General features: G+C 54.7%; 1 protein-coding gene across 12 annotated transcripts in view; it reads left to right on the top strand.

The window, feature by feature from the left end:
- Nucleotides 1-957: 957 nt before the first annotated feature.
- Nucleotides 958-11,182, top strand: part of Kmt2d (lysine methyltransferase 2D) — a 38,433-nt gene continuing 28,208 nt past the window's right edge. For 7 of the 12 annotated variants that reach the window (XM_027396486.2, XM_027396487.2, XM_027396485.2 and 4 more), the window contains exons 1-12: nt 958-1,395; nt 5,553-5,638; nt 5,884-6,010; nt 6,179-6,402; nt 6,511-6,620; nt 6,773-6,935; nt 7,250-7,415; nt 7,510-7,624; nt 7,749-7,906; nt 8,088-8,233; nt 8,371-9,894; nt 9,989-11,097. In XM_027396486.2, coding sequence (XP_027252287.1) covers nt 5,590-5,638; nt 5,884-6,010; nt 6,179-6,402; nt 6,511-6,620; nt 6,773-6,935; nt 7,250-7,415; nt 7,510-7,624; nt 7,749-7,906; nt 8,088-8,233; nt 8,371-9,894; nt 9,989-11,097 — 3,891 coding nt within the window. In that variant the 5' untranslated portion in view covers nt 958-1,395; nt 5,553-5,589. Of the gene's footprint in view, nt 1,396-5,552; nt 5,639-5,883; nt 6,011-6,178; nt 6,403-6,510; nt 6,621-6,772; nt 6,936-7,249; nt 7,416-7,509; nt 7,625-7,748; nt 7,907-8,087; nt 8,234-8,370; nt 9,895-9,988; nt 11,098-11,182 lie in introns of those variants that run through there. The other 5 variants (XM_027396488.2, XM_027396483.2, XM_027396490.2 and 2 more) reach the window with 4 other exon arrangements.

The raw sequence follows: 11,182 nt of genomic DNA, 5'->3' as shown, positions 1-11,182 counted from the left end.
AGAAGTGGCCAGAATCCTAGTTTCACCACCCAGAAGGTGAAGGAGGCAGTTCCTGGGCTGCGGCGGCGAAGAGGGGGGCTTTATTCCCACGTGTCTGCCCGGCGGCCAGCCTGGCGCAGTAGGGGTTAACCTGCGGCGGAGGGATCCCGGAGCGTGTGCGTAGAACTGCAGAGTCACAGCCTTTCCTCCAAGAGGGTTGTACCCCTCCGCCGCCCCGCTCCAACACAAAATAGGGCCTCCTCTTCTCCTTTCTCCCCTTCGGGAGTGGGGTTCCCCAGGCAAAAGGCCCCCCCTGGACCTCGCGCCGGACGCTCCTCGAGTCTCCACGACCGCTGCCCCGATCTCTGGCGAGGAAACAGCCTCTTCGCAGGAACCACCCTACCGGCCGAGCAGGAGGCGGAGGGGGGGAGGCGGAGCGGCGCCGCGCTGCACTACTTTCCTCTCCGGTTGCAAATGGCTGCCTCGTTCCCCACTTTCCGCTCAGTTTCCTGACCCCCCGGCGCCGGGAGCCGGGGTTGGACGATGCACCTCTAGACCCCCCGCGATCATAGCCTGCCGGGGGTCTAGGGGGTGCTGCGGACCACAGCCGGCCAGGCCGGGGGCGGGGCAGCTCCCGAGGCCAGAGGGGAAGGGAGGCGAGCTCTGGGCCTGGAGCGGCCGGAGGGGAGCGGGCAGAGGGCTCGCACCGCCCGCCCCTTCCTCTTCCTCGCCCACCAACCCTCCTCCCTTCCCCGGGGGGAGCGAAGGTGGGGGGCTCGAAGCCGCCGAGGGGGGACGCTCGGGGTTGCGGAGCCCGGCCGCTGGGTGTGTGTCAGGTTCGGCCCCGCCGGCTCGGCGTCGCCGTAGCTCGCGCGGCCCCGGGGCGCCGGCCGGGCGGGGAGAGGGGCTCCGCGCGGCTGCGAGGGGCTCACGTTCCATCCGGGCCCGGCGCGCGGCGCGGCGCGGCGCGGCATTCCTTCCGGGCTGCTGGGGAGGCGCCTCGACGTTCCATCTGGAGAGCCTCGACGTTCCGCCCGAGCCCGGCGCGGGCGGCCGGGGCGCTGGCCGGGCCCTAGGACTGGGAGGCCGCCCGGCGACGCGGATGCGGAGCCTGTTCGCCCAAGATCAAAGCCACCGGTGCTCTCTTTGTGTCCGCTCGGGATTCGCCGCCCTAGGGCTGTCCATGGAAACCTAAACTGCTGGAACCCGAGGCAGAGAACCCTTCTTGGCTTCTTGCTTTTTTTTTTTTTTTCCGGGGGAAGGGTGGCCACTCCGACCTGGATTTACCGTTCTTGGCCCCCTTAAGCCCCCCCGAGTGGGGGGCGGCTGTGATCGCTCTGGCGGTTGGAGGTCGGGGAGCGGCCCGGGCTCTGGCCATGTTCTCGGATGAAGATTTCTGGATCGCCCTGTGAAGAGGTGAGTGAAGTCCGCCCGGCCTGGGCCCAGAAAGGGTTGGACTAGGGGCACAGCCAGATGGACTATCTTGGCCGGTGCTGGCCTTTAGGTTGGAGAAGGGGGTGCCAGAACTGGGGAGGGTTCCTTTGGCGGGGTCTGTCAAGGGAACCTGAGCCAGCCGCCAAGGCAGAACTGAGGCCTGGTTTCTTGGGGTGTGCCTCTTTAAAGATTGGGGGTTCAGGGAACTACAGGAGTTTGGGAACATGTCCAGATAGCCTCTCTGCCTGTTTATTTTTGTGTTGAGGGAGTTCGACCAAACTAGGACCCAGGCCCTGATGCCAGCACCAATCCAGGCTGCTGTCCCCCACCCCCACCCCCCAGGGTTCCTTGGGAAAGAGCAACCTGGGGCGGGGGTGCCACTGCCAGGTCGGACTTACTGCCAGATTGGACTTTAATGTTGTTCCTACCTAGCGGGGCACCCAAAACAGTCTGGGAAGCTCAAGGAGCCCTGGGTTCTTCACCGGGGTGGAAACTGTTGCGATGAAGGGGGTGGCTGGGGCAAGTAGGAGGTGGGGCTGGGGCAACTCTGGCCTTTCTGTTCAACTTGAAACTACCCCTGCGTGGCAAAGTGACCCCAGCAAGGCCTAGTGGTGTCTTAACCTGCTTTGCCTCCCTCCTCTCGGGATGGACATAATCTCCAGGGGATTATAGAGGAGGCTGTTGAGATTTGTTCTCCACGAATGTGGGCTGCAAAAAATGGCTTTTGTCTCCTGGTTTCTCTGGGCCTGGTGTAGAGAGTTAGCTGCTCATGAATCCCTGACCAATCCTGAAAGCCCCCTGCCAGACCTCTACAATGCTTTTTTGGCTACTGAGTGGCAAATAGTTCTCTGATGCTGTTCCAGCCCTGCAGAATGGTGTGGCTTGTACCTCTTTGGTGGAGAAATGACTTTATTTGTGCTCTTTTCTGCTGGAAGCCAGTGTTTCCACCCCTGGTAGGAGGTGCTGGGGAGAAGGGGTGTGTATGAGCAGCAGGAAGGGAGCAGCATGAACCTCCTGCCTCAGCCTCAGCCTCTGGGCCCTGGGCTGGGACAGCCTCTCTCACACCTGTCATGTTGACCAGCAGGGATTTGGCTAGTGCATTTTGCTCCCTCATTTCACCCCTCCATAATTCATTTGCTGGATCTCCTTGAGTCTCATCTAAGAAAGGGAAAAGTAGGGTTTCTGTCCTTGAGAGATTTGAGAGGTGGCACAGGGGTGGTGGAGTAGAGTGAGCTGTCACCTGTGGTCTCTGAGTCTGTTGTCTGCTCTCCAATGACTTCCTTAGGTAGCACTGTACCTTGTTAGCTCTGGCTACCCCCTAGTCTGACCTAACCCAGGGACAATGTGTTACCATTTGGATCCTTCCTAGAGGACTGCCCGAAAATGGGGGTGGAGAGAGGTGCGGTTTGATTCTCTAGCTGGGAACCAGGAAGTCCTGAGTCCCACTGAAGAGCTGTTCACTCAAGGGCCTGAGCCAGCCTTTCACCCCTCCAAGTCTCCATTTCCTCCCTTGCAGAGAAAATGGAGTGAAATCTATTGGTCTAGGGTGAACACAGGAAGGAGAGTGGCTGAGTAAATCTCTGCCGTCTTTCTTGCTGTTTTGGGCCTTTTAGATGTAAGACTAAGAAGTGTCAGCTACTAGAACAGAGGAAGCCTGGCCCAGGTACTAGCCTAGTTTCGATCCAGGGAAAAACCCCTTGGGATGTATATGTGTGTCTGTGTTTACTGGCTGTGAATGATGGGACGGGGGAACCTTTGCCTTTATTTGTTTAAATGCCTCCAGGGACTTGATTGCTATGGCACTTGGTATTTTGGTATAGATGTCGGGCTGCAGGCATGAGTAGTCAGGGGCTAAGGTTTCAGGCTTCTTGGAGATGCTCCTAGACGCTTTATGGTACAGAAAAAGGACAGTTTGCTCTTTGCTGTTCAGTCTTTCACCTTCCATAGCTCCCTGAGTGGGACTCTTACTTTGGAGGGCATTGCTACTCTGTTCCTCAAGGCTAGATGAAGAAGGTAGTTTCTGTACCTTCTTGGGCAGTGCTAGCTTTACCAGCCCGAGAAAGCTGTGCTTGGGGGAGGGCAGAGGAATTTGTCCCTCTGGCCTTGTGTGAGGCAGGCCTCCTCCTACCCACTGTATTATCACTGTTGCTTTCTGTTTGTTGCTGTTTGTGGCTCCGTTGGCCTCAACTCTGAGAACAAAGTTGGTGGAGGATCCATAAGGAAAAAATATGGTAAGATGCAAACATTTAGAAAACTTGAGCCTTGACCTCCAGTTCCCGCTTCCTACAGGTGGCTTGGAAAGGGCCTGTTGAAGTTCAGAGCGTGTTTCTATAAGCTGGCTGGAGGGATCCTGCTTTCTTCTAAATGGACTATTGTGTGTGAGGCTTGGGAAGGAGGTAGTTTGGGAATGGAGGTAATAGGTGTCAGGTGAAGCCTTGCGTCCCTTACCTGGTAGGGTCTGAGTGTCAGAAGCAAAGTAAAGTAGCATCCTTTACTTTGACATGGCTCAGGGGGTATTGCCAACATTTGGAAATGAAATTGTGAACTTAGGGAAGGAAAACCGATATTGCACTCGCTGGGGAATTGGTTCACTGATCTTGGGCACTTTGAGTGTGTCCCCTGTGATGCAGTCCCAAGTGATGGACTGGGATATTTGCTGTCCTGCTTTAGAGGACAGGATTATCTGTACTCAGGTTGGTGTGATCACTGGCTAAACAAGAGGAGAGGAAAAGATGGGAGATGAATTTCTCAGACTTTTATTTATAGTTACTTTTCTGGGATTCTCCATACCTCACCTTCTTTAGAAGCACTAGACTCTCTGATTAAGAAAAGGGTCCACCCTACTCACTAACAACTGCAGGCACTTATCCTTTTCAACCTTCTGTTGTAGGTTTCTTTCCTAGTTTACTCTTGGTAATTCTTGTCTGTTTATAACAGTTTAACTATGTAGTTCTGACTGGCCTGGAACTCTTTCTGTAGATCAGGCTGGCCTCCAACTTGCATTGATCCCTCTGCTTCTGTCTCCCAAGAAATGGCATTATTGTATGTGCCACCAGGCCTGGCATCTCTGTAATTCTTACTTTTGCTTCCTCTTGGTCTTTAATATGCTGCTTTGGAGGTCAAGAGAAATACACCCAATGTTCTGTGGGTCTGAAGCTTTTCAGATGTAGATTTGTGTATTTCATTGGGTTTTGATATATGCTGGACTCTGTGAGAAGGGAGAGAGGGACCGTTAACTCTGCGAGCATTTGGAAACCCAGCTTGACTTAAGAGGAAGGAAACTATTCTGCTCTGTTATGTCCTGCCCCGTTTAGCCCTCCTCCAAGTAGCAATGTGCTTCCTGAGACTACAACTCCCAGCATGCTTAGCCCCAGGCCTGCTTACACATGCTCAGTAACTCTGAAGGCCCACTTCTGTTAACTACTAGGAGCATCTAAGAAAGAAGGGCAGTTGGCGTTGCTAAGGGCAACAACCTGAGGCCTTCATGCTAGGTGAGACCCAGGGCTCATTTAGGGCTGGGACCAGTGATGGTACTGAGTTTCATGCCTGGCAATTGAGAGCTCCTTCTGTTGTGTTTGGGATGTCCTTGTTGAAAGCAGTGGAGATCCATTCATAGCTAGCCTTTAGTTTAGTACTGTGTTGAATCTCTTGCAAGACCCTAGGACTCTGCCATTTGAGAGAGGGATTTTGGCATGACTAAGACTTCTGGGTCATGATTACCCGGTGGGTTGCTACTTTCAGGACTGTAGGATGGTGGCTGACCTGAGACCTAGGGATGAAGTTCAAGGAATAGGGTTCAAGAGTTAAGATGAGACAATGGATTGTACTAAATGTAACTGGATGTATTTTTACTTGGATGTGATTGTCCAAGTAAACTGTTATGAAGGAGGGTGGAAGTGGGAAAATAGAATAGATACCCTGAGAATCCAGGATGAGAGAAGGAGGTATGTGTTTGGAGAGGAAGTGGGTAGTGGGATAAGACACAGAATGGTTTTACTTGTCATTACTGTAGAGGTTTTGTAGACAAGGTTTGTGACTGATGTCTAAGGGTTTGATTACCATTAGCTGACTTCTTATAATGGGAAAAGGGCTCATTGGAGAAGCTTACTGGACATTCGAGTATCTTTTGGCACCAACAGGTCTCCCCGAGAGGGCCCTGCCCAGTCGGAGAGAGGGATGGACAGCCAGAAGCCGCCTGGTGAAGATAAAGATTCAGAACCGGCAGGTGGGTAGGACAAATTCCGAGGGTGCTGATAGCTTTTGGCTCCTCATGGGTAGCCCTTTATTTCTGGTCCTGGCACAAGTCCTGGCTAAGTCTGTAATAGACAGGTAATTGAAGAACTTTGTTCTTTGAGATGGAAGTTTCAATTCCATCTCTGTGAGCTACTGAGAGTTTAGATAATTTCATGCATCTGTTGAGTGAACTTAGTAATCTAAGTCAGGCTGACATGTACTCTTCTGTTTATTCAGCTGATGGACCTGCAGCCTCTGAGGAGCCAGGTGCCACTGAGCCAGACCTTCCTAACCTGTGTGTTGGGGAGGTCTCTGTCCCCAGTTCTGGGAGTCCCAGGCTTCAGAAGCCTCCTCATGATGTCAGGTAACTTGTTTGTGGCGAACGGGACTTTCTGGGTACATAAAGGTTTGATTGGTGTGTCTAGGGCTTTACAGGAGTGGATGAGAGAGAATGAAGTGAGTAGGATGCATGAGTATGCCAATCATGGGGCTATCAGGGCCTGGCATAGTGCTGATGTTTGTGTGTCCACAGTGGGGGTCCGGCACGGCGATGTGCTCTCTGTAACTGCGGGGAGCCCAGCCTGCATGGGCAGAGGGAGCTCCAGTGCTTTGAATTGCCATTTGACTGGCCCCGGTCTCCAGTGGTGTCCTCTGGGGGAAACCCGGGGCCCTGTGAAGCAGTGCTGTCCAGTGAGGACCTGTCACAAATTGGTTTCCCTGAGGGCCTTACACCTGCCCACCTAGGAGAACCTGGAGGTGAGTGAGAGAGGTGGGTTTGGAAGCAGGGTGGCGGCTGGGCAGTCTTGAGTTAATAGTCACTGGGCTCATTTGTTCCTCTCTGTTTACTTCTTCCCACCTGTAAAGGGCACTGCTGGGCACATCACTGGTGTGCTGTGTGGTCAGCAGGTGTGTGGGGGCAGGAGGGCCCAGAACTATGTGGTGTGGACAAGGCCATCTTCTCAGGGATCTCACAGGTAGGACTGTGGTCAGATGATTGTGTAGGTGAAAGCAGGGCTGGTGGGCTTCTGAGAGTCAGGGCAAAATGACCATACTGAGGAAGGGCTAGTGGCTAAGCTGTTTGTCTAGAGGGAGCTGGCTGGCTCTGAGGCTCTCTTCATTCTTGTAGCGCTGCTCCCACTGCACCAGGTTCGGTGCCTCCATTCCTTGCCGCTCACCTGGATGTCCGAGGCTTTACCACTTTCCCTGTGCGACTGCCAGTGGTTCCTTCTTATCCATGAAAACATTGCAGCTGCTCTGCCCAGACCACAGTGAGGGGGCTGCACATTTGGGTGAGAAGTCCTATTCTTTGGAAATAGAGCAAATGAAGGGCCAAGTGGGCCGTGAGTTTTGGTACCCCACAAAGCATTCTTCAAAGACATAAAGTCATTCTGTCCCAAGAAGATGGAACTTCGTTGGAACAGGGACTTTGCCTATATGTATTTACTCTGGTATCTGTAGTGCCTACAATAGTACCTAGCATGTGTTTGATAGGCACTTGGTAACTCTTTTATTCTGTGTCCATGAAGTACCTGGTGGCTGTATATCACAGTGCTCAGTTGCATGAGCACCCATAGCTGACCCTCACTGTCCCTTCCTACTGCAGAGGAGGCTCACTGTGCAGTGTGTGAGGGGCCAGGGGAGCTGTGTGACCTCTTCTTCTGTACCAGCTGTGGGCATCACTATCATGGAGCCTGTCTGGACACTGCTCTGACTGCCCGCAAGCGTGCTGGCTGGCAGTGCCCTGAATGCAAAGAGTGCCAAGCCTGCAGGTAAGGGTGTGAAGGCTGATGTATAGCTATATGCAAAGTGTGAGCAGAAAACAAGGCTGGGAAGGATTCCCATAATGTGTCCTGTGCCCCTCAGGAAACCTGGGAATGATTCTAAGATGTTGGTTTGTGAGACGTGTGACAAAGGATATCATACTTTCTGCTTAAAACCACCCATAGAGGAACTGCCCGCTCACTCGTGGAAATGTATGGTGAGTATTTTCTGATGCCACCTCCTTCAGCATCTCCAAAGTTGCCTTGCATTTACCATCCTGTGTACTCCTGTCTTCAACTGTGGTTTGACTAGTGCCTGTTTTTCTTGCTTGCTTCCCCTAGACATGCCGGGTATGTCGGGCCTGTGGGGTAGGCTCAGCAGAACTGAATCCGAACTCTGAATGGTTTGAGAACTATTCGCTCTGTCACCGTTGTCATAAAGCCCAGGGAGGTCAGCCTTTCATTTCTGTTGCTGGGCAGCGCCTGCCTGTCTGTAGTAGGTAAGCAGTGTAGACTGAGATTGGGATGGGGCATCTGAAGGGGTGTGACTGTCAGGGGCCATGCTAAACCAATGGGCAGTCAGCAGTGCAATCCATAGTATTTGTGCCTTGTCCCAGTGTGCTCTCTAGGAGCTGTTAGCTGGTAAGAGTCACAGTGCCTGCTTCCCTGTACCCTTTGCAGATTTTCACCCCCAGAGCCTGGTGATATACCCACTGATGAGCCTGATGCTCTGTACGTTGCATGCCAAGGGCAGCCAAAGGGTGGGCACGTGACCTCTATGCAACCCAAGGAACCGGGGCCCCTGCAATGTGAAGCCAAACCACTAGGTGAGTAGGGTTTAAAGGTCCCTGAAATTAATCTTTTGTTCTGTGGCAAGAGACAGTTTTTGCTTTGCCTCAGACCCTGCACTTTTTTGTGGAGTTAGATCTGAGCTCGGTAGGAGTAGAATATGTTGTGTCTACAGGGAGAGCAGGGACCCAACTTGAAGCCCAGTTGGAGGCTCCCCTAAATGAGGAGATGCCACTGCTGCCCCCGCCGCCCCCGCCTGAGGAGTCTCCCCTGTCCCCACCGCCTGAGGAATCTCCCACATCTCCACCACCCGAGGCCTCACGCCTGTCCCCACCGCCTGAGGAATCACCTGAGTCCATGCCACCCGAGGCCTCACGCCTGTCCCCACCGCCTGAGGAATCACCTGAGTCCATGCCACCCGAGGCCTCACGCCTGTCCCCACCGCCTGAGGAATCTCCCCTGTCTCCACCACCCGAGGAGTGTCCTTTGTCCCCCCCACCCGAATCATCACCGTTTTCTCCACTGGAGGAGTCACCTTCATCTCCTGCACTAGAGACGCCCCTGTCCCCACCACCCGAAGCCTCACCCCTGTCTCCACCATTCGAGGAATCTCCTCTCTCCCCTCCACCTGAGGCATTGCCCACCTCTCCACCACCTGAAGCATCTCGCCTGTCTCCACCACCTGAAGAGTCACCCATGTCCCCTCCACCTGAAGAGTCACCCATGTCCCCTCCACCCGAGGCATCGCGTCTGTTCCCGCCATTTGAAGAGTCTCCTCTATCTCCTCCACCTGAAGAGTCTCCTCTGTCCCCACCTCCGGAGGCATCACGACTGTCCCCACCCCCTGAGGACTCACCCATGTCTCCCCCACCCGAAGACTCACCTATGTCCCCCCCACCTGAAGTATCACGCTTCTCCCCCCTGCCTGTCCTGTCACACTTATCTCCCCTGCCTGAGGTATCACGGCTGTCCCCACCACCTGAGGAATCTCCCCTGTCCCCACCACCTGAGGACTCTCCCACATCACCTCCACCTGAGGCTTCACGACTATCCCCTCCCCCTGAAGACTCCCCGGTGTCACCACCACCAGAGGACTCACTCATGTCCCTGCCACTGGAGGAGTCACCCTTGTCACCACTGCCTGAGGGACCGAGACTCTGCCCTCAGCCCGAGGAACCATACCTGTCTCCTCAGCCTGAGGAACCTCGACTCTGTCCCCAGCCTGAGGAGCTGCCCCTGTCTCCACGGTCTGAGGAGCCATGCCTGTCCCCTGTGCTTGCAGAACCGTGTCTATCTTCTCAGCCTGAGGAACCACACTTGTCTCCTGTGCCTCAGGAACAACATTTGTCCCCTCAGCCTGAGGAACCGCATCTATCCCCTCAGCCTAAGGAACCACACCTGTCTCCCCAATCTGAGGAGCCTTGCCTGTCCCCCATGCTTGAGGAGCCATGCCTGTCCCCCAAGCCTGAGGAACTATACCAATCTCCTCGACCTGAAGAACCTCCTGAGGAACTAAGCCAGTGCCCTGCACCTAAGGAGTTGTCCTTGTTCCCCCCAACTGGGGAACCACCTTTATCCCCCATGCTTGGAGAGCCAGCCGTGTCTGAGCCTGGGGAACCACCTCTATCCCCACTTCCTGAGGAGCTGCCCTTGTCTCTGTCGGAGGAGCCAGCCTTGTCACCTCAGCTGATGCCACCAGGTAAGGAGATGTTAATGTCCCCCTCCTCTGGGGCAGTTTTGGCAACTTACGGCACATCTAATCTAAGAGCCTCTCTTTTTCTCTTCTCCCTCAGATCCTCTTCCTCCTCCGCTCTCACCCATTATCCCAGCTGCGGCTCCTCCAGCCTTGTCTCCTTTGGGGGAGTTAGAGTACCCCTTTGGTGCCAAAGGGGACAGTGACCCTGAGTCACCATTGGCTGCCCCCATCCTAGAGACACCTATCAGCCCTCCACCAGAAGCTAACTGCACTGACCCTGAGCCTGTACCCCCAATGATCCTTCCCCCATCTCCAGGCTCCCCAATGGGACCTGCTTCTCCTATCCTCATGGAGCCCCTTCCTCCACCTTGTTCTCCACTCCTTCAGCATTCTTTGCCTCCTCCACCCTCTCCTCCTTCCCAGTGTTCACCTCCCGCTCTGCCACTGTCTCTCCCCTCCCCATTGAGTCCTGTGCAGAAGGTAGTGGATGTCTCAGATGAGGCTGAGCTGCATGAAATGGAGATTGAGAAAGTTCCAGAACCTGAGTGTCCAGCCTTGGAACCCAGTGCCACCAGTCCTCTGCCATCCCCTATGGGGGACCTTTCTTGCCCTGCTCCCAGCCCTGCCCCTGCCCTGGATGACTTCTCTGGCTTGGGAGAAGACACAGCCCCTCTAGATGGGGCTAATGCTAATGCTTCACAGTCACGGACCGGACAGACCCCTGGCAGTTTGGCTAGTGAACTTAAAGGTTCTCCTGTGCTCCTGGACCCTGAGGAGCTGACCCCTGTGACCCCTATGGAGGTCTACGGCCCAGATTGCAAGCAGGCAGGGCAGGGCTCACCCTGTGAAGAGCAGGAGGAGCTTGGTGCACCAGTGGCCCCCATGCCACCTACTCTTATCAAATCAGACATTGTTAATGAGATCTCTAATCTGAGCCAGGGTGATGCCAGTGCCAGTTTTCCTGGTTCAGAGCCCCTACTGGGCTCTCCTGATCCTGAGGGGGGCGGCTCCTTGTCTATGGAGCTGGGAGTGTCTACAGATGTTAGTCCAGCCCGAGATGAGGGCTCCCTGCGCCTCTGTACCGACTCACTACCAGAGACTGATGACTCACTGTTGTGTGACACTGGGACAACTATCAGTGGAGGCAAAGCGGAGGGAGACAAAGGGCGGCGGCGCAGCTCCCCAGCCCGTTCCCGGATCAAACAGGTAAGAGGCTCACATTTCTGTCAGTTACAGCCCTGAGCTGCCTCTGCTCTTGGCTGTCTGCAGTCAACCTCTGCCTAGCCGACCA

This window comes from Cricetulus griseus, chromosome 2 (assembly GCF_003668045.3).
Source record: "Cricetulus griseus strain 17A/GY chromosome 2, alternate assembly CriGri-PICRH-1.0, whole genome shotgun sequence".
Classification (NCBI taxonomy): Eukaryota; Metazoa; Chordata; class Mammalia; order Rodentia; family Cricetidae; genus Cricetulus; species Cricetulus griseus.
Note: the sequence above shows the minus strand (reverse complement) of the source record. Positions and strands in the feature narration are given on the sequence as shown.